At 47.6% G+C, this 22,953-nt stretch overlaps 2 protein-coding genes across 12 annotated transcripts in view; one reads left to right on the top strand and one right to left on the bottom strand.

Moving 5' to 3' along the window:
- Positions 1–19,235, top strand: part of DTNBP1 (dystrobrevin binding protein 1) — a 145,163-nt gene extending 125,928 nt beyond the window's left edge. The window contains exons 8-10 of the mRNA XM_024249070.3: positions 6,563–6,718; positions 15,223–15,366; positions 16,632–19,235. Of these exons, the coding sequence (XP_024104838.1) occupies positions 6,563–6,718; positions 15,223–15,366; positions 16,632–16,876 (545 nt within the window). The 3' untranslated portion in view covers positions 16,877–19,235. The remainder of the gene's footprint in view (positions 1–6,562; positions 6,719–15,222; positions 15,367–16,631) is intronic.
- Positions 17,808–22,953, bottom strand: part of JARID2 (jumonji and AT-rich interaction domain containing 2) — a 280,235-nt gene continuing 275,089 nt past the window's right edge. For all 11 annotated transcript variants that reach the window (XM_063725366.1, XM_024248373.3, XM_063725365.1 and 8 more), the window contains 2 exons: positions 22,607–22,714; positions 17,808–19,790 (listed from right to left, as the gene is read on the bottom strand). In XM_063725366.1, the coding sequence (XP_063581436.1) occupies positions 19,608–19,790; positions 22,607–22,714 (291 nt within the window). In that variant the 3' untranslated portion in view covers positions 17,808–19,607. The remainder of the gene's footprint in view (positions 19,791–22,606; positions 22,715–22,953) is intronic.

Here is a 22,953-nt window from a genome sequence, read left to right as displayed (position 1 = left end):
TAATATTAGCTGCCAGCTATTGGCCAACACTGTATGCTTGGTGATTCGTATTTGCTACCTCATTTAATCCTGCCAACAACCTTACGAAATAGGTGTTTTTACCGCACTTGTATGGAGGAGAAGTTGCAACTCTGGTGAAATCAGTTATGTGGAAATTCTGAGACCAGGATTTAGCTGCAAGTCCTTTGGGAGGCGATTCCAAGAAGCAGGAGCGAGAGGGACAGGGAGAGTGAGACAGCGAGGAAAAGAAGCTAAAAACAGGAAGCTGCTAAAGCCAGTGAGGATGCGCCATCGTACTAGGATCTCTGAGAAGTGTTGAGAATGCCTCCTAGAATCGTCCACCCAAAGGATGTTAGACCAGGGTCCTAAGACACTGACCTCCGTCACCTGTTGGTTGAGAACTGCCTTAATTCCACAAAACTTCTGGGCTGTGCTGGCTGGGTTCCCTGAGATTCAGAGAATACTCTGACCAGAAAAACATAGCCACACAAGCATGGCTGTGAGGTGGGACCCTCTGTGCATACCAATGAGCGCACACAGAACTGGCTCCCATAGCTGCAGCTGAACGTAGAGGTAGACCAGAGGGCTGTGCCGAGAGGCGTTAGGAGTGTAGGACCTGAGTTGGGCCTAGCCCAAAACCTGTGAGCACAAGAAACTCTTCCCACTGTGGCAGACTGTCTCCACATAAACACATATGTGGGATGAGGGTAGCGGGAAATGGAGAGAAGGCACCCAGTATTGGCAACAGTATGAGCAGAATACACAGAGGAAATATTATACATGTGATTACATGCTAATTAGGAATATTTACTTTTCCTATGTTGCTTTGGTTAGCATTAGTTTGTGCTTCTTGCATGTATGTAGATCAGAATATAAGAAGAAAGCCCACAGTATTCTTAAGTATTAGACACTGTACCTGATTTGAGATGATAAACTCCATCACTGGGTTTTAAGGTCTGCCATGCTGGACTCCGGAGTTGAGAGTGTGGTGCTGGGAATGTGGGGGTGGACGGGGACTAAGGCAGATAACGGACCTCATTCACCATTGTCCATGGTAAGAGCTGCTGCGTTTGTTTTGTTAACAATCTTGATAACACCCCTAAGATATTGATATTCCCCTGAGCTGAACCAGAGGGAACAATGCCTTGGGTGAAATGGTTTGTTACAGTGTATCCCAGGACAGAAGGTAGCTGAAAAGTTCTGCTGATGACTAGATTTTCTGGAGTAATAGCACCCAAACTCAGCGGAGCAGGGTGTCTGCCACAGACACAGGGTAGGAGTTAGGACATATTTATGTAAGGTAAAGCACTCAGGTTGTCCTTTTTCATTTTTACAGTCAACCAGATTTGGTCAGGGACCTGAATTCATACAGACAGCCTGTTTGGAATAAGCCCATATTGCTGTGTGTAATAGATAACCACAAACATAACAGTTTAAAATGAAACAAATTTATCAGCTTCCAGTTTGTAGGGCAGAAGTCTAGGCAAAGTGTGACTGGGTTCTCTGCCCAGTATTCCATGAGGCTGAGATCAGGGGTCGCAGAGCTGCATTTTTTTCTGGAGGCACTGGAGAAGAATCTGTATGAGGGCCCTTCAGGTCATTGCCAGAGTTCAGGCTCCTAGTGATTGTGGGATGGAGGCCCTTTTTCTTTCACCTGCTGTCAGCCCGGGGCTGCTCTCAGCCCCAGGATGCCACCCACATTCCTTTCCACGTGGCCCCCTCCATCCTCCAACCCAGCAACAGATAATGGCCCTGTGTCAAATCCCTGTCACGCTTCACATCTTTCTCCAAGAAGGCCCAATTCCCTTCACAAGCCTGGCTAGGCCAGGCTCACCCAGATGTTCCCCCTTTAAGGAGTCAGCTGTACCATGGACATCACCTAGGCACAGGGTAAAACCCATCCCAGCCCCAGGCCTATGGAGTGCAGGGCAGGTACGCCAGGGAGCAGGTCTCAGAGCCACCTTAGGATTCTGCCTGCACCCCTGTGAAGCACAAAGGATTTAAGATCTAAAAGCAAGTTTAGAAATAACCCTTTACCCATGTACCAGGTCAAAAATGGTAAATATCTGACTCTGATTTCATTTTTTGTATTCTCTGTACATGCTGTATTAGTCCATTTTCACACAGCTATAAAGAAATAGCTGAGAGGGGTAATTTATAAACAAAGGAGGTTTAATTGACTCACAGTTCTGCATAGCTGGGGAGGCCTCAGCAAAGTTATAATCATGGCAGAAGGGGAAGCAGTCACCTTCTTCACAAGGCAGCAGGAGAGAGTGTGAGCGTGTAGAGGAACTGTCAAACACAAAACTATCAGATCTTATGAGAACTAGTCACTATCACAGGAACAGCATGGGAGAAACTGCCTCCATGATCCAATTACCTCCCTCCCTCAGCATAGGGATTACAATTTGAGATGAGATTTGGGTGGGGACACAGAGTCAAACTCTATTATTCCGCCCCAGGCCCCTCCCAAATCTCATGTCTTTTCACATTCAAAACCAATCATGCCTTCCCAACAGTCTCCCAAAGTCTTAACTCATTCCAGCATTAACCCAAAAGTCTTATTATTATTATTTTTTTTTGAGATGCAGTCTCGCACTGTCGCCCAGGCTAGAATGCAGTGGCGTGATCTTGGCTCACTGCAACCTCTGCCTCCCGGGTCCCGGTTCAAGCAATTCTCCTGCCTCAGCCTCCTGAGTAGCTGGGATTACAGGTATGCATCACCATGCCCAGCTAAATTTTTTTGTATTTTTAGTAGAGACAGGGTTTCACCATGTTTGCCAGGCTGGTCTTGAACTCCTGACCTCGTGATCTGTCTGCCTTGGTCTCCCAAAGTGTTGGGATTACAGGCGTGAGCCACTGCGCCTGGCCTAAGCCAAAAGTCTTAAGTCCAGAGTCTCATGTGACACAAGGCAAATGTCTGGCCTAGGAGCCCATAAAGTCAAAAGCAAGTTAGTTACTTCCAAGATACAATGGGTGTACAGGCATTGGATCAATGTTCCCATTCCAAATGGGAGAAATTGGCCAAAACAAAGGGTCTACAGGCCCCAAGCAAGTCTGAAATCCAGCAGGGTAGTCATTAAATCTTAAAGCTCCAAAATAATCTCCTTTGACTTCATGCCTTACTTCCAGGTTACAGGGGTGGCTCCCATGGCCTTGGGCAGCTCCTTCATGGGTTGGCATTGGAATGCCTGCATCTTTTCCAGATTCATGGTGCAAGCTGTCAGTGGATCTACCATTCTGGGCTCTGGAGGGCAGTGGCCCTCTTCTCACAGCTCCACTAGGCAGTGCCCCAGTGGGGACTCTGTGGGGGTGGTGGGGCAGCAACCCCACATTTACCATTTGCACTGCCCTAATAGAGATCTCCATGAGGGCTCTGTCCCTGCAGCAGACTTTTGCCTGGACATCCAGGCATTTCCATACATCCTGTGAGATCTAGGCCAAGGTTTCCAAACCTCAATTCTTGACTTCCATGCACCTGCAGGCCTAACACCATGTGGAAGCTGCCGAAGCTTGTGGCTTGCACCCTCTGAAGCAATAGCCCGAGCTGTACCTTGGCCCCTTTTAGCCACGGCTGTAGTTGGAGTGGCTGGAATGCAGGGTGCCATGTCCCAAGGCTGCACAGAGCAGCTGGGCCCTGAGCCTGGCACACAAAACTATTTTTCCTCCTAGGCCTCAGGGCCTGTGATGGGAGAGGCTGCTGCCAAAATCTCTGACATGCCCTGGAGACATTTTCCCCATTGTCTTGGCACTTAACATTCAACTCCTCATTACTTATGCAAATTTCTGCAGCTGGCTTGAATTTCTCCCCAGAAAATGGGTTTTTCTTTTCTGTCGCATTGTCAGGCTACAGATTTTCTAAACTTTTGTGCTTTGCTTTTCTTGTAAACATAAGCTCCAATTTCAAACCATTTCCTTGTGAACACATAAAACTGAAAGCTTTCAGAATAATCCAGGTCATGTCTTGAATGCTTTGCTGCTTAGAAATTTCTTCCACCAGATACCCTTAATCATTGCTCTCAGGTTCAAAGTTCCACAGATCTCAAAGGCAGGGGCAAAATGCCACCAGTCTGCTAAAGCATAGCATGAGTGACCTTTACTCTAGTTCCCAATAAGTTCCTCATCTCCATCTGAGACCACCTCAGTCTGGACTTCATTGTTCACATCACTATCAGCATTTTGGTTGAAACCATTCAACAAGTCTCTAGGAGGTTCCAAAGTTTCCCATATCTTCCTATCTTTTTCTGAGCCCTCCAGACTGTTCCAACCTCTACCCATAACCCAGTTCCAAAGTCCCTTCCACATTTTCAAGTATCTTTATATCAATACCCCACTCTCTCCAGTACCAATTGGCTGCATTAGTCAATATTCACACTGCTATAAAGAAATACCTGAGGCCGGGTGCAGTGGCTCACACGTGTAATTCCAGCACTTTGGGAGGCTGAGGCAGGCAGATCACTTGAGTTAGGAGTTTGAGACCAGCCTGATCAACATGGCAAAACTCCGTCTCTACTAAAAATACAAAAAATTAGCTGGGCATAGTGGCATGCTCCTGTAATCCCAGCTACTTGGGAGGCTGAGGCACAATAATTGCTTGAACCCAGGAGGCAGAGGTTGCAGTGAACTGAGATCGCACCACTGTCACTGCACTCCAGCTTGGGGAACAGAGTAAGACTCTGTCTCAAAAAAAATAGGTAATTTATAAACAAAGGAGGTTTAATTGACACAGCTCTGCATGGCTCTGGGGAGGCCTCAGGAAACTTACGATCATGGCAGAAGGGGAAGCAGGCTCCTTCACAAGGTGGAGAGCGTGAGCATGTGAAGGAGGAACTGTCAGACACTTACACAACCATCAGATCTAGTGAGAACTACTCACTATCACGAGAACAGCATGGGGGGACTGCCCCCATGACCCAATCACTTCCCTCCTCTGATGTGATAATTACAATTCCATATGAGATTTGGGTGGGAACACAGAGCTAAACCATATCACGTGCCTTGAGGAAAAGTTAAACTACTGGAAAGTGTTTATAGCTGGGAGACTTGGGGTTCTTGCTTGAATGACCAGGTGAAGGTTAATTATGTTAGTGTTCTTGCCTTGAATATTGCTGACTCAGGCTTATCTTGAAGGGTCGCTGGTCCCTTAAATTATAAAATTATTTCACATCCTTTCATGTTTCATATCAATATTGAGTTAGTATTTCTATCCCAAATTTTCAGATGAAAAGGTTAACTGATTAGGTTGTGTGGTCAGTAAACACTAAAAAGCCAAGACTAAGCACTTTGTAATACACCATGATGGCTACATACTTACTTTTTTTGTTCCCAACTTTTTTTTTTTTTTTTTTGAGACGGAGTCTCGCTCTGTCTCCCAGGCTCGCGTGCAGTGGCACAATCTCGGCTCACTGCAACCTCTGCCCCCTGGGTTCAAGTGATTCTCCTGCCTCAGTCTCCTGAGTAGCTGGGAATACAGGCGCCTGCCACCATGCCTGGCTAATTTTTGTATTTTTAGTAGAGATGGGGTTTCACCGTATTGGCCAGGCTGGTCTCGAACTCCTTACCTCAGGTGATCCGCCTGCCTCGGCCTCCCAAAGTGCTGGGATTACAGGCATGAGCCACCGCGCCTGGCCCTGTTCCCAACTTTTTACTGTGGTAAAATACACATAAAATTTACCATTTTATGTGTACATAGAATTCGTAAGTGTCCAGCTGAGTGGTATTAAATATATTCATGCTGTGCATCCATCACTACCATCCATCTCCAGATGTCTTTCGTCTTGTAAAACTGAAAATCTGTACCCATTAACCACTAAGCCCCCACGCCCTCTCCCCAGCCCTGAGAGCACACTTCGTGTCTCCATCGAGCTGACTGCTCTAGGTACCTCATATGAGTGGAAGCACACAGCATTTGCCTTTTCGTGACTCTGGCTTACTGCACTTAGCATATGTGCTCCAGGTTCATCCATGTTACAGCGTGTGTCAGAATTTCCCTCCTTTTTAAGGGTGAATAGTATTCCACTGTTACATACTTTTAACAAACATACCTTGAGAGCTTATTGTGTGCCAGGCACCGAGCTGAGTGACAGCATGTTGAAATGAGTCATATATGGTCACAGTCTTGCAGGGACTCCAAATCCTTAGCAATTGCACTGCAATTTTTTTAAGTCAGCTGCAAAAGTCTAAACACAGGGATGCGGAAACATCTGGATGGAGCAGCAGACTCCACTGGAGTTAGTAGGACGACGACCTGAGAAGCTGGTCTTGGAAGGTGAACAGCTGTTTGTGACTGATGAATGGGCGATGCGGGTGGGAAGGTCGTTCCAGCAAAGGGAACAGCACATGCAAAGGTGTGGAACGAAGGGCCTGACCGCCCAGGTAGGGGAAGAAGTGCAGCAGATTGGGGGACAAGGAGGCCAGCTGTACACGCAGTCGGGGCACCAGCCCAGTCTGTCAACGTGGCATGACTCCATCCACTTGGAGGGTGGATGCGAGCAGCTGTTTATACCCATTTCCTCTCTCAGTCCCTTTTCAAACCCTAACCCCAGTTATTCTGTTTCCTCAGCTGAACTAGATGCAGAGCACGCCCAGAAGGTCCTGGAAATGGAGCACACCCAGCAAATGAAGCTGAAGGAGCGGCAGAAGTTTTTTGAGGAAGCCTTCCAGCAGGACATGGAGCAGTACCTGTCCACTGGCTACCTGCAGATCGCAGAGCGGCGAGGCGAGTGGGGCCTGGGGCTGCTGGAGCGGGTACTCACCGGCTGTGCGGGGTGGCGATGGACCCCTCTCCCCAGAGCAGGGCATGGGGCAGAGTCCTCAGAAGTTCTGTTCTGTTATGAGACCCCGGCAACCAAAATGTGTGTGTCGGGCCACCTCTCTCTTGCCCTGCTTTTGTCTCTTCTATCAGTCTAAGCTTTAGTTGAAGATGTATTTTTTTAATACCTCTAAAGATTACAGATACAGCCAGGCGTGGTGGCTCACGCCTGTAATCCCAGCACTTTGGCAGGCCAAGGCAGGCAGATCACCCGAGGTCAGGAGTTTGAGACCAACCTGGCCAACATGGTGAAACCTCGTCTCTACTAAAATACAAAAATTAGTTGGCCACCATGTCTGTAATCCCAGCTACTCGGGAGGCTGAAGCACGGGAATCACTTGAACCCGGGAGGCGGAGGTTGCCATGAGCCGAGATCACGCCACTGCACTCCAGCCTAGGTGGCAGAGTGAGACTGTCTCCAAAAAAAAAAAAAAAAAAAAAAAGATTACAAACACAAATTATGCTTCTAGAAAACCTGCAAAATTACCAAAATGGAAAAAAGAAAAATTGCCCTTAATTCTCCAGTACAGAATAGTCCCTGTTACTGCTTTTCGTGTGTTCTTTCTAGTCTCTGTCGAGTCTGCTTATCTAATTGCTATCTGACTGGACCGTACATATATATGGCTTTGTCTCTAACTTTTCTTCATGTTATATAGGGCTCTTTCCCCCTGTTGTTAAAAATACTATGAGAGGTTGTGTGTCAAAGGCTGCATCTTTTTGTCATGATGTATCCTAATATATTCCACCAGTTTCCCTAGCTGAACATTTAAAATCTTTCCCTCAGTAAATAGTGCTGTAAGGAACAAGCTGATTAGAAGTCCATACACTGAACTCCTTCTTCCCAGCTTTTCCTTTGGAAGAACTGAGTGACTCAGAGGTGCAGCACGGGTGGGCAGGGCAGCGGCGCTGGGCAGCTAACATTTTCCCTCCAGCCTGCGCCACGCAGGCAGTACCAGACCCCGGGCAGCAGGGAGACCCGTCCAAACCTTCCCGTTTTCCTGCCCTCCCATTCTCCTGAACGTCTCATCACCTCCTGGACACCTCCCTCAACCCCCCAAATCTCAGCCTTCATCCTTTCCCCAGGCTTGCCTGGCCCTGTCGTTTGTTCTCTCTATCCTGCCCCCAACCACATCCCCCAGGAGTGTTTCTTCCTTGTCATCCAGTTCTGTGTCCCCTCCAAGGAGAGGTTAAAGAAATCCAAGAATGAGGCCAGGTGCAGTGGCACACACCTATAATCCCAGTACTTTAGGAGGCCGAGGTGGGTGGATCATGAGGTCAAGAGATGGAGACCATCCTGGCCAACATGGTGAAACCTCATCTCTACTAAAAATACAAAAATTAGCTGGGCGTGGTGACACGTGCCTGTAGTCCCAGCTACTCAGGAGGCTGAGGCAGGAGAATCGCTTGAACCTGGGAGGCAGAGGTTGCAGTGAGCTGAGATCGCACCACTGCACTCCAGTCTGGCGACAGAGCAAGACTCCATCTCAAAAAATAAATAAAAGAAATCCAAGAATGAGGAAAGAAAATAATGTTGAGAAAAACAGATGAATAGTAGTAGCTGAAGACCTCAGAGTGTGCTGGTGAATGCAGTCAGTTAGTTGTGTGGATGATGCTTGTTTACCTTCCAATGCACAGTATAGATTTGAAGCTTAACAACGTTCTCTGGAGTCAGCCTTCACCATTCTTGTATCCTGCAACCCTGCATTTGTCCTCCGTGCGTTCCTCTGAGCATACGTGCAGGATTCTGGTGCTTCCACGTTTGCTGCAAATTGTAGAGAGTGGCTTCCCATGGCTCCTTTGGGAGGAAGGAGAGGGTTTGCTCCAGGGATTTTTATCCTGTTATGGGTAGAAACCGAGAAGGACACTGTCTTACCCCAGCTGCCATAACAAAACAATATGGACTGGGTGACTTCAACAGCAGACATTTATTTTCCCTCAGTTCTGGAGGCCTCAGATCCAAGATCAGCATGCTGGCGTGGTTGGTTTCTGATGAGGGCCCCCTTCTCCCTATGTGTGCACGTGGCCAACAGTAGGGTGGAGCTCTCTGCTATCTCTTGGTATTAGGGCTAATCTCAACCACAGGGGCCATGTCCATCTGACCTCATCTAACTTAATTACCTCCCAAAGGCCCCAGCTCCAAATGTCCTCATATTGGGGGTTAGGGCTTCAACATACACATTTTACGGGGACACATTCAGTCCATACAGATACACCCTGGCCGACCCACACATTTGAACATAATGACACATCGCACCAATGTCTCATGTCATAGAAGAGATGCAGTGATGATGGACAGTCATAGAAACTCTGATTGCTAAACAATTTAACTCTATCTTCCTTCAGTTTAGCACTTGCTGGTGAGCCCAGAGGAAGCACAGAGAAATGAAAGTGCCTCTCAGGAAGCTCCCATTATAGGGAGAGCCGTGGACACACCCCCAAGAGGATGATGAAGTAGTAGACGCGTGGCTGGCTTGGAAGGAGCAGCTTCTGTTGATGGCCAGCCCCTGGTGACAGGGACGGGCACGTACTGCAGTTGCTCCACAGCTAGCAAGGCACCGGGCTGGCAGAGAGAACACGTCTAGCAGATACCTGCTGGAAATACCTGCAAGGAAATATGAAGTGATTAAATTTTTGTGGTTTGGGGTATCTCAAAGATTAAGTTTCAAGAAAATATTGGGCTCATTTTTTTAAGGTAAAAATCAGGCACATGTTGCCAATATATGGTTTTGAAAGCTTTGAAGAAGAAAATTGGCAGCCCTGGGCTTTCTAGCTTTCTCTTGAGCTAGAGCTGAAAGACAGCCACACACGGGAATCGGGCATCCCAGCTGAGACTTCCCAGCCTGAGGAGCCACAGCACCTTTCTTAGGGAGGAATCTTCATCTCCAAGGATTAGTATTAATTTAGGAGAATCAATCACAATTTAAAAAACTCTACAGCGAACATGGTGTTTTGGACTCATGCCACTAAATCAGAAATAGCAGGTGGAATTTCACTTTCAGAAGCATCATTTCTTGATTAAGACAAGGCCATGGAAAGTTTATCCAGAGAATCATCAGAGGAAGGGGTGAAGGCACATCTGTGCCCACTTGGATGGTGCTGAGGCCAGGCGGCCCCCAAGCACAGAGGCTCTCAGGCTTGAGGACTGAAGGCGGTGCCGGGAGGGCTGAGCAGCAAGAGGGGGCCTGGGCCCCACCACATGCCCCGCAGGCCTCTCCATGCCGTTAAGACATAATTAGATGTTTTGTAAGACCCTAGCCCAGGTTTGATCTTCTGCCTGACATGACTGCCATTTTCTTAGTAAAGCATTTTTATTGCTTTCATTTTATTGCTGAGTGTCAGGGTATCCTGCAGTTACTTATTAATAAATACCTCAGAGATGTCCTGGTCTGTGCCTGGGTTTTCTGGCTCTGTGTTTCCATAGATTTCAGGCTCTTGTGTCTCTGAACTGGTAGTTCAGCAAAATAGAATCCTATGGAGCCAGGGATGCCCGTTTCCAGAGGGATTGATCAGCTCTGGGATGCTCCAGCGTGGAGCCAGTGCCCTGGGAAGAGAATGAGGTTTGGGGCTAATGATAAAATTACAATAAAGTTAGAAAAGATAGAATTAACGGGCAACAGTGCACCTAAGTGCTATGATTTTGAGAATCATCCATACTGATACATTCACTTCTAATTTGATTTCCATTCTTAAATATTTATTTCCATTGAATAAATGTAATTTATTCATTGATGTATTGATGAGTGTTTCCAGTTTTCTTATTTAATAAAAACAATGCTGACATGGACTTTGTTTTAGGATGGAGTCTCACTCTGTCACCCAGGCTGGAGTGCAGTGGCATGATCATAGCTCATTGCAGTCTGGCACTCCCGGGTTCAAGTGGTTCTCCCACCTCAGGCTCCCGAGTAGCTGGGACCACAGGTGTGCACCACCATGCCGGGCTAATTTTTTATTTTTTGGAGAGACAGGGTCTCACTATGTGGCCCAGGCTGGTCTCGAACTCCTTGGCCCAAGTGATCCTCCCACCTGGGCCTCCCAGAGTGCTGGGATTACAGGCGTGAGCCACCAAACCCGGCCTTGGACATTCTTATAATTTCTCTCTCTGTACATATACGTAAGAGTTGCTTTAAGATCAGCTGTTCTCAGACTTGAGCAGCCTCACTGTCCCCTGGAGGGCTATTCAAACATGGATTCCTGGGCCCACTGCAGGTGTGAGGTGGGGCCTGAGGATTTGCATTATAACCAAGTTCCCAGGTGATGCTGAGGGGACCACACTTTGGAAACCATTTCTTTAGCGTATATAACTAGAAGAGGAATTACTGGTCACAGTGACATGGCTGTCTTTCATTTTACTAGATGCTGTCAAATTTCTTGCCAAAACATTTGCACCAGTTTCCAGTCTCCCCAGCCACATATGCACATCTGATTACATCTTTCCCGGCACTTGGTAGCATCAGATTTTTAAATTTTTGGTAATCTGTTGGAATGAAATGACACCTTTGGCAGTTTCTGTATATTCACTAGTCTTCAAGCCTCTCTTTCGGCTCCGTTCTTCTGCCACCTATCCCTGAGCCAAAACCATACTGTGGTATACTTAGTTATCAAGTGTTGGTTCTCAGCTGGGGACACTTTTGCCCCCGAGGGGACATTTGGCAATGTCTGGAGACCCATTTTGCTTGTCGTGCCTGGGGTAAGGGTGTGCTACTGGCAACTAGTGGACAGAGGCCAGGGATGCAGTTAAACACCCCACACTACCCAGGACACCCCACAACCAAGAACGATCTGGCGCAAAGTGTCAGGAGTCCTGGGGCTGAGAAGATGTTTTCTAGTGAAGCCTGAGTCCGCTGGAGCCATTCCTGACCTGCCCTGCACGTCTGCATGCATTTATTTTCTTCATAGATGCCATGACTTTTCTTGGGGTCTTGTCCTTTAGTTTAAATGACACAGTTTCAAGTTTGTTGAAGAACCTTGTTTACAGTTTGAGCGGAATTGCAGTAAGTTTCTGGACAGAGACACACTGGGCCTGTTAGTGGTATTGGATCTTTCTGCAAGTGCACTTGTCTCATGCATTCCTGAGTATTGGGTAGAACTTGCCTCCGATGCTGATACCAGTGACTACTCTATTTGAAGAGCTACCTATTCTTTTTTTCTGATAGTTATAGAGATTTACTATTTCTTCTTAATTTTGGCAAGTTTTCCATGGAATTGTCTTTAGTTGTCAGATATGTCAGCATAACGTTGCCCATGGTGTGCGTCTCCGCCTTAGCTGTGTTCCTGGTTAGGTTTGCTTTTGCATTTTTAAAATTGTTCATGTGCCTTTTATTCCTTTCATCTCTATTTACGATGAGTCTTACCCAGAACATAACCATTTTTAAGCTTTTTTCCCCTAAAGAACCAGCTTCTTTGTTCTTTCTACTGTTTCATTAACTTCTCTTCAGTTTCGCTTGCTTTGGGCGGTTGTTTTTTTCTAACCCAAGTTGAATACTCAGGCTTGATTTTCAGCGTTCCTCTCTAGTAAGGCATTCAAAGCTACGGATTTCTTGGAGGGGTACCATTTTAGCTGAATCCTACAAATTTTGACATTCATAATTTCTGGGTAAATTTTATCATTAGCATTTCATATTTGATTTGTGAACTGTTTATAAATGTTTTTTAAAAATAATTAGATGTGTGAAAGTTTTCCTAGCGGTTACCAATTTCTAACTAAATTTCATTGTGATTGGAGAATGGGATTTCGATTTCTCTTACTAACTTTGGGACTGCTGATGTCAGTCATCAAATAGGTGTAGTGACATGCCCCCAAGATTATGGATATTATGTTTTCATTGTCATTCTGCCATTTTTTTACTTTAAAAACGTAACCAAAAATAGAAGTTTTAGATTCTCTTCCTGGTGAATTGAACCATTTAAATCATAAGTACTACTCTTTATCCCAATATTACTTTTGTTTCTCATTAAAATCTATTTTGATATTAATATAGCTATATCAGCTTTCTTCTTGTTTGCTCATTATATCTTTTCATTTTTTAAGAAACATTTTCATGTTTCTGTGTCTCCATATTTGTCTCCTGTAAACAGAAGGTAGCTGGATTTTATTTTAGTTCAGTCGTATAATCTCTTAACTGGCAAGTTTGGCCCATTGACGTTTCCTGTGATCACTGACACACCCATTACCATCTTATTTGTTGCTACAGAATTTTCCTGAAAGCTTTTCCTATGCTTCTTAGTCCAATTTTTTCTCTCCTGTTTTAAGTTATACTCCTGCCCTTTTCAAGAAGATGGCACAGACAGACTTTCAAAACTGAAGTCAGAAGCCAAAATCTAAAAGACAGAAAGGCCTTGGCAAAGGGCTTCCGTAGGTCAGAAAGGAAACCCTCAGAAGCGTGCCCCCAAAAACAAGAAGCCTGACCAATGTGCCTTCAAATTTCCCTGACGACTCAGCCCTGAAGATCCAGCCCAGTGAACTGCTGTCCCTGCATGGCTGAGCTCAACCCCTGGCCAAGTCCGAGGCAGAGCAGGCTGGCTCAGTTGGCGGGGATGCTGCTGCCAAGCACGGGACCATCTAAACCATAACACTTTTCCCCAACTGAAAATAGGAATTACTCTTACCTCTCATTCGAGTGCTGAACTTTAGTGATTTTCTGAGCCTGAAGATAAGAAGACTCACTTTCCTCCCAGATGAAGCCACAATCTCACGGCGCTGTGGCTCTGAGCACCCTCCTCTCCGACCCCCGTGTCTTTGCTCAGGAGGGTAACTTGGCCCTGGTGACTCTTCGTTATGACTGTTCCATTCCAGGTTTTACATTAACTCACACGCTCACAGGTCTCTTTGCTTAACATGCTTTCTTGCACTCAGCCCTTCCTTCACTGTGCCTCTAGCGACAGCAGGCTGATGATGACGTGTTTCTTCTTGGTCTCTGCGTTTCTCCTGGATCTTAACTGATACCTAATGTTACACCATTTTAGAGATGACATGTCTCTCTCCTCTTTGAACTTACTCCACAGTCTTCTGGCTTTTATTATTGTTGTTCAGAAGTTGCCTGTCATCCTAACTATTTCCTTCTCTTTCTTAACCTGCCCTCTGTCTCTGGCTGCCTTTTAGAGAGCCTTTGTCTTTGATGTTCTTCAACTTCAAAGCAATTGATGTAAGTGAGGATCGCTTTGATCTTGCTTGGAATGTTTTGCTTTTTAAATCTGTGTCCTGAGGTCTTTCATCGATTCGGGAAAATCATCAGCTTCTTTGAACAGAGTTCTCTCCCCTTCTTGGCTTTGGGGAAATGTGACCAGATGCTACGCTTCTGCGTCTTTCGTACCTCTTACGCTCTCTTGTATTTCCTTTCTTTGTTCTTCTATGCTGCATTATGGTAGATTTACTCATCCTGCCTTCTAGTTTATTAATTTTCTATTGGGCTGCGACTGTGCCCCGAGTTTGAGATTTCAGTCTCTTCTACCTAGTCATTATTTGGCTTTCAAATATCTGTCCTTATTTTTGACACCTTGTTTTTGACTTCACCTTTCCTGTGACCGCGGTGTGTGAACGGCCATCTCGCATTCTTCAGCCAGGATGATGTTTGTTTCTGCTGCCCTTCGCTCAGAGTGGCTCATTTCATGTGTTACAAATGCCAGATTGGGTTGGGATTGACTTTGTATAAACCAAGGTTAAGGGAGGGTCCTTCCAGAAATAATTTGCATTTGCTTCTGCCAGGCATCCCGATGGCTAGGATAACTTATGTGGCTTGTGGTTTTCTGGACCATAGAGGTAGTTTGCCTATGAGTAAAGACCTGTGGGGCGTCCCGTGCTCAGTGCCCGGGCTGAGGCCGACTAGGCATGTGCTGTTTCATGGGGTCGCCGTCTGCTGGCGGGCTGGGTTTTGTTTTCTCCTAGTCTGTGCTTCCACTGCAGGGAGCTCTTAGAGCTTACAGATGGTCAAACCCCTTCTGCCATTAGGCCTGAGAAATGTTCCAAGGGCAGTGGAAACTCCACTTGCAATTAGAGGAGTGTGCCTGCCGGGAAGGTTCGGGGCAACTGTAGGCAGGAAGCAGAGCTGTGACTGGCAGGGAGGAAGGTCGCTAACTGTTGCTGCAGGAATGTTGGCCTCTTTGAGACAGGCTGAGCGTCCTACTCCAAACAGCCGGGACTCGCTTAATGCAGAGATTGGTCTTCAGCGTCCCAAAGGGCTGGGGATGAACAGATTAAGGAAAGTGTAAAAGGTAATAATAGTTGCCAAGGGTGATTTAGGATGCATTTAAAGTGCCAGACTGCCATATGTCATCTACTAATACGTTGCTTCAAATTTCATTTTGAAGTAAGCTTAGAAAATGCAGTGTAGCTAGCCTAATGCCAATGGAAGTTCACCTTTTAAAGTAATATTAAAGACAGCGTGTCCTTTCTTGTGTTGCTCATCTATCCACAGAGCCCATAGGCAGCATGTCATCCATGGAAGTGAACGTGGACATGCTGGAGCAGATGGACCTGATGGACATATCTGACCAGGAGGCCCTGGACGTCTTCCTGAACTCGGGAGGAGAAGAGAACACTGTGCTGTCCCCCGCCTTAGGTAGGGTTGACAAATGCCACTCCCCTCCCAAGGGGAGATGTGAGAACCATCTGCCAGTCGCTTACACATAAACCCCCAAGCTCACAGCCAGCTCCTGGCTCCCTAACCCCACGGTTCCACATGGCTGTGTGGCAGCTGCAACAGTGGTGTGGTTCCGTCATGAATTCTTCTCAAAGATTTGACATGCTCCACTCTGGTAACTTTGGTGAGTTGAGAGCTTTCTTGTTTTCCCTCCTTTACCACCCAGAAATCCATTTGAGTCTGCTCCTTGTGGTTAAGGACTGGCGTTTGCATGGAGATGCGGACTCTCCTGCGTGGCTCACGGGAAACTCTTCCCTCTTCGTGTGACAGGCATTTAGGGACATGCCTGCCATGGGCAAAGCCATGGTATATGTTCAGCTCTTGGCCTGTGTTGTAAAACTTAGTTGCACTTCAGTTCCTTTCATCCCTTCCCAAAATTTTGTTTCACATTCATGCAGCAAATATTGACCGAGGTGCCAGACCTGTACCTGGGCTTGGTGCGTTTCAAATTTCAGACAAGTTCTTCTGGCTGGGTCAAGGCAAAGCTCAGTCGTCCCAGCAGCACCTCAGCCATCTCTAGAAGGTTCTACCCTTACCACGGTTTCAGCTTCCTCTAAACTTCTCCCCCACTTCTCCTGGCAATGTTAGAACGGTGTCATCCCAGGAAAGAGAAGGGGCTTGGGTGCATTTGCCCCCATCCTGAGAAAGCCAGAATACTGGAAACCAGAATGAACCCTCACCCAGAGTCAAGGAAAGATTTAGAAACAGTGACACCTGCATATAGAATTTTGATTCCTCGAAGAGCCTATTTAGTTCCATAAAATTGGAGAACTGCTGAAAGGCCAGTAATTCCGACTTTCTCAGCAGTGGTGTCTCTGAATTACTGCAAAGGGTTAAAAAAAAAATCTAGATTATCAAGGTTACAAGGACTGCTCCTCAAAGATACGCAGCACTTGCCTTTGGGCCTCTATTACACGCGTATTACAGTCTTAGGAGCTCTTGATCTGTGTCACAGGTGGCTGACTCCTTAGGGGACAGAAGGGTCACCGCAGGGCCTGAGGCTGCCTCTGGCATCACTCAGCTCAGTGTCTTCCAGGGCAGTTCCCGAGTTCTGCAGGGCCCAGGTGCCTGGAACAAAAACCACACACCCCTTTCATGATGGGCACATTCCACAGCTGTTGGCAGCAATTCTAATTCGCAATATTTTTATGACAGGGCTTTTTCTTCCCTACGTTGTTTTGCAGGGCCTGAATCCAGTACCTGTCAGAATGAGATTACCCTCCAGGTTCCAAATCCCTCAGAATTACGAGCCAAGCCACCTTCCTCTTCCTCCACCTGCACCGACTTGGCCACCCAGGACATCAGTGAGGGTGGGGAGTCCCCCGTTGTTCAGTCTGATGAGGAAGAAGTTCAGGTGGACACTGCCCTGGCCACATCACACACTGACAGAGAGGCCACTCCGAATGGTAGTGACGACAGCGACTCTTAAATTGGGACATGGGCGTTGTCTGGCCACACTGGAATCCAGTTTTGGCTGTATGCGGAGTTCTACCTGGAAAGCCAGGTTGTTTTATAGAGGTTCTTGATTTTTACATAATTGCCAATAATGTGTGAGAAACTGAAAGAACAGCTAACAATAAAGTGTGAGGACGGTAAACTGAGAGCGCACAGAGCTAGTTTGTACACAAAGGCTTCTAAATACACACATCCTTAAGGCCACTGTAACTCAGGATTCCTTAGAGTGAAGGGAGGCGCAGGTCCTGAGGGCCGCCCCAGGAGGTTGCATGTGGGCAGGGCCTGGGCCAGGCGGTGGAGGCTCCACAGGGCTCAGTTCTGCATGAGGCAGGGAATGACCTACCGTTTCACAGGTGGAAAATGCCACTTCCTATAGAAGAGCTTACTGTAGCCAAACCGCTCTGGCAAAGCTTGGGGTTTTCCTTTGATCATTACGGAAGTATCAGTCCAGTAGCCAGCCAGTCCAACCCCTACTTTCACACCCCTGGGCCCAAAAGAACAGAAACAAGCCCAAAGCAATCCTCCATTCTTTATGAAAAGAAACTGGTCCCCTGGAGATGTGTTCCTGCCATCACTCCTCCAGCCCAATGAGTGAGATGACAGACTCCTCGCCGAGGTGAGGGGGTCTGTCTGCAGCCACACCACCCTGAATGCACCCAGTGTCGTCTCATCATGAAAGCAAGCTCAGCAGGGGGGCGCGGCTCGATGGGAAATGAGGAGGATGGCCGCAGGCCACATGGAAACCATTAGGTTAGGCTGAAGGGGACCCAGTGGCAGGTGGGAGCAGGACTGCGGTGTGGGGGTGGCTCTGCTCCCTGGCTGGGGGGAATCCTCTGCCCCCTGCCCGTGGATGTGAAAAGAAAGAGCTCATTCCATTCAGTCATCTTCCACAAGACAGACAAATGTCCAAAAAACTTTGTTTTTATTATTAAACCTTGTAGTACAAACCTGAAAAGTAAACAAAAAACTCGCAATAAACCACATGAAGTCTCCCTCCCAAGGGAGGGGTGCAGAGCAGCGCTAATAAATTAAACGTCAAACTGTAAGCCATAGGCAGAAGTTTACTGTCAAAAAGAGGGAAAGTACACAGCAAGGCCATAGAAACCGGACAACCACATTGGAAAACACTTGACTGTTTCTGTAATTGTTAAATATTCCAAAACAGTTCAGTCTTCTGCAACAACAACCAACAAAGTGGATCATAGGACGTTCCTGGCAGTCACCACTGGCAAGCTCAGTGCAATATGGGTAGCTACGGGATTGATGAATCCAATTATGAAACAAAGAACAGCTTGTGAAAACAGTTTCCCTTTTTTATTCCACACATACTGTACACACAACCGGAGAAGGGCAACAGCTACTCCATTATTATTTTTTTTTGTTGTTCAGTGATGTAAGCAGCACTTATAAATGTTACAAGAAAAACCCTGTAAGCATCCAATCCAACCGATGAAGAAACTGAAATGTAAGGCTTTTCTTCATCTTGTCTTCTCACCCCCCTCCCCACCCCCCACCGAGAAAAAGGCTCAAGTATTTAAAACAATTTACAGGCATATGTACAAAAGGGATGGGATTTTTTTTTCTTTTTTCCTTTTTGTTACAACATGAAGAGAAAAAATAGACAAGATGAACGCAAATGCATTTTCACATTCAAAAATAACTGCAGGCCTCCTAGCGGCTCTCTACATGATCATAAACAAAACAAATTTTAAAAGAAAGATTAATGCTGACTTGTGAAGGTGTCAAACAAGAAGCAGTGAGATGGAGATGGAATGTTAGAAAGATTGCACGTCGATGACAAAGAAGCACTTACGGCTTCCATCACTTTTTTTCCTTTTTTTTTTTCTTTTTTTTTTTTTTTTTTTTAAATCTTAAGGATGCTATTGAAGGGTTTTTTGATAAAGTAGCCAACAGCACCAAAAAATAACAGAATGGATTTCCTAATGAAATCAGGCACAGGTCTCCCTCATGTGACCCCTCCAAGGCAGGCAGTCTTTTCCATCTTCCTCGCTCGCTTTTCTTCTTTCCTTGAACAGATGCATAGTGATGTGCTGGTGGAGAGCCCACTCGCTCCCGTCTCCTCGTTCCGCCTATGGTTAGGAAACAACGTCCGCCTTCAGCTGCCACAACCGCCCAGAGAAACAAAACGGGGGTGCCCCGGCTTCCCAGATTACAAGCTCATCTGGCACACGGCAGAAGACGACAGCCAAAGCAAAGCCATTTCAAGTTTCGTGTGTGTGTGTGTGTGTGTGCGTGCACGTGTGTGTCTCCTATCCCTTCTAAAAAATCTGCTCACATGACTGATGGTTTTTAAATTTGTTCTCCAAACTTCACCCTCTTCAAAAATGGGTTAAAAAGCCTTTTTTCCCCCAACAGTTACAAAAAAAAAAAAAAAAAAAAAAAATCAAAACCAAAAAAAGGCTTTTGTCAGCCATGGGGCAATACAAATTAATACAGCCCCTCCAGGGTTTTTAAAACAGTGACTATACGGCAGTTTCCAAAATCTGACTGCAGTATCTAGGTTTTCTAAGTACAAAAAAAAGTTCAACAGTTTAATGCTAAAACAAAATTAGTTCTCTAAAACCAGAAGAAAGTCTTCTTTAGAGCTAGTGCAAAGACAGCTTGAATCCTACAGCAAGTACTCCAAACTAGAATATAATAATTACAAAAAAATATATATAAATCGACCACGGGCGTTGGCATCTTCATGATGAGCTCGAAGCACTTTTGGATGAACCAGAGGCTGACAGACGGGAGGGGGGCACGTCCACTGTCGCTCTCTTGCGGGGACCTCTTTTTGGTGTGGGTTTACTGAGACAGTTCTCAATGCTGCCGTTTTTACCAGACACTTTGCCACAGATCTGATTGACCAGACTGATAATCTGTTCCTGTTTGGAGGTGAAAGGAAGACACAGTTAACATGCCATATTAACAAGAGCTCTGTCCCTGACAGCCATGCAGGGGCAAGTTGAGGGCAGCGGGCAGCGGGCAGCGGTCCCCTTCACCACACCAACCAACAGCTTTTAAAATGCCCCCGAGAGGCTCAGATGCAGTGAGTCTCCCTTTCCCAGCTCCTCCTGATGCCACATAGCAGGCACGGCCGTTTCATCCTCATCAACACCCTGGTCCACCATGGTTTGCCTGCTCATAAGGGCAGGGCTGGCAGGAGAGCCCAGAGCACTGCCTCCACCACAGAGCACTCAGCAAAGAGACCCGGGGGCTTTGTTACATCCTGGATGGTGACACAAATACCCAAGCTACTTGACTCACTTTAGCTACCAGCCACTGAACCTGGCCATGCAAGTAAATGCAAACACTTCTCAACCTATACATATCCTTGTACTTCACCCAAGAGAATCATTTATCTGTCGGCACCAAAAACTCTGTGTAACTTTCACACAGTACATCCTATAATCATCTCATTTTTAAAAACAACATGGCGAGGAGTAGCAAACGTGCATCTTATGAGCATCTCTCTGGGCCACGGGTGGCTGGGAACCATGATGAGCCTGGCAGGAGAGGAAGCCAGCCATGGAATGCAACATCTGAGGGCCTGATCTCTAGTCCTCTGAAAAGCCCTCAAGATGAGGGTGAGAAAGTGACAGCTGGCTCCCATCACAAGTTAAAGGTGCCTTCGGAAGGCGGGGCGGTCTGCACATATCTGTAATAACACCATAGTCATGGCTGCTTGAGGTACTGATGATAAACACTGTAACGGATAAGTGGATGAGCTGCCATAAAACCCATTTAGGTGGCTACTGCTACCTTACCGTAAGAACAAGTGAGGAGGAGCCGGCAGTGTGCGGGTACAGGAGGGCACCGTTCCCTCCCCTGCGTGCAGCTCGACAGGTGGACAGCACCTCCCCAGACCAGTGCTCTCACACCAGGCTTGGCAGCAGGCGGCCCGACACCCTGCTTGGCCAGCCTGCAAGGGCCAGAGGCACAAATGGCTCCAAACTCCCCAGAAAGCTTCACCATCCATGAGAACCCAAGCCATGAATTCAGGGATTTGCAATCTAGGTGCGCCCCCCCCACCCCAGCAAGGGTGGGTGTTTAAAGCAGACTGTCCCGGGTCAGCAGGCCCAGACACGGGTGATTTGTGTACTGGGCACACTGGGAGGTTGAGAAGAAGATTTTGCAATGGTCACTGTTTACAAGGTAGAAATTTCCTATTTAAAAGAATGGGGCAGGTGCGGTGGCTCACGCCTGTAATCCCAGCACTTTGGGAGGCTGAAGCAAGCGGATCACCTGAGGTCAGGAGTTTGAGACCAGCCTGACCAACATGGTAAAACCCTGTCTCTACTAAAAATAAAAATAAGCCAGGTGCGTAGTGGCGGGCACCTGTAATCCCAGCTACTCCGGAAGCTGAAGCAGGAGAATCGCTGGAACCCAGGAGGCGCAGGTTGCAGTGGGCCGAGATCATGCCACTGCACTCCAGCCTGGCGACAGAGCAAGACTCCGTCTTAAAAACAAAAAACAATGCACAGCTCAACAGGGGGCAGAGGCACAGACATGCTTACTGAACTACTCAGCCGCTACAGAGTATGCAGTTTCCAAATACCTTTGCTCCTAATTCATCAAAACCAACCATTAGGTCTCAGACAGCCCCCGAATGCCATTCTTTTCCCAGGATCTGGTCACGTCAGACATCAGACTACAGAAACAGGCTGCTGGTGAGAGGCACAACCCATGATTCACAGAGCGCTTTCCAGGCAGCCAGAGGAAGCCTCCCCGTGCCGCCGCCTCCCACAGGGTGCCAGAGCCATGCTCACGCTCAGCCGCAAAGGCTTCGTTATTTTTAACTGTGCCTGGACATTTGCTGCTGAGGTGAAGGAGGGACAGCCGGTGCTTACTGCCTTCACCCAGCATGCTCTTTGAAACAAAACAGATGCAAAGAGTTGTTCTTCCAGCTCTCCAATCGTTTAGCTCAAGGCTTATCGAGTGAGACCCACCACTTGGCCCCACCGCCTGGGCCCCCAGACACACCAGGCCCCTCACAGTCATACCCGCAGCACCCACCCCACTCAGTGGCCTCAAATGTGCGATGACCACAATGTAGCGACCTTCCTCATAACCAGCCTCATCAGAGTCTGTGGGAAGCACGTGGGGAAGGCGGGCAGAGCAGGGGAGAGGCAGAGCAGGGGAGGGGCACTGCTGCCAGGAGTTCCGCCACTCAGGGCGGCCCCCAGCTGCACAGGCTGTGCATTGTTATGACCCCTCTCTCCAGAAGAGTGTGGCACCTGCAGGAAGGCACCGGGATTTCACATCATGGGGCCCGTCCTGCCCCAATGTCCGCAGACACTTCCAGCTCTCTCAGCTTGAAGGGGCTGGCATCGAGTGAGTGGAGATTGGAGAGGCCACTGCCAACCATCCCACTGTGCCTGAAACAGGTCACAAAAAAGGGTCTGGCTCTAAACCACAGTGGTGTGGCCCTTGGGAAAGCCACGGGGGACTGCAGGAAGAGCCTCAGCCCTTTTAAGAGCCCATCTCTGAAATCCAAATGCCTGTGCAGGAACCCCACTCCCCCTGGGATCCTAACATGGGGCCTGAATGGGTTTAGGGCCTAAGAACAGGGCACCTCAGGCCTGCAGAGCCCTGACTACCCGCCAGGCACAGAACTGCCAGGCCGGAGTGCCTACATCCAGCCGGGAGCAGGGAAGGCACCAGGCTGCCGCCCCGCCCTACCCCGCGGGCAGGGACTGACCTCATCGTAGCGGTACATCAACTTCAGCCCTCGGCAGGACTTCTGTTTCTCCACGTGGCGCAGAGCACACTCCAGACAGAACACGACGTTTTCGTTCTCTTGTACCACCTGCAAGCAAGAGCAGGACACCCGAAGGTCAGGAGGCAGCTCCACAGCACCCTGGGAGGGTAAGGTAGGAGCAGGCCCGGCCAGGCAGCCCCTACACCCACTGCCCCAGCCAGAGCAGCCCCAGCACCCACCACCCGGGCCAAGGGCTTTGAGGACTGGAAACGCTGGAAATGGACTAAAACGAAAACTGACCAAACACCTGGAACATGGTCTTCAACTAGGAAGGTGAGTAACTGACC

The sequence above is a fragment of the Pongo abelii genome, chromosome 5 (assembly GCF_028885655.2).
Source record: "Pongo abelii isolate AG06213 chromosome 5, NHGRI_mPonAbe1-v2.0_pri, whole genome shotgun sequence".
In the NCBI taxonomy this organism is placed as follows: Eukaryota; Metazoa; Chordata; class Mammalia; order Primates; family Hominidae; genus Pongo; species Pongo abelii.
Note: the sequence above shows the minus strand (reverse complement) of the source record. Positions and strands in the feature narration are given on the sequence as shown.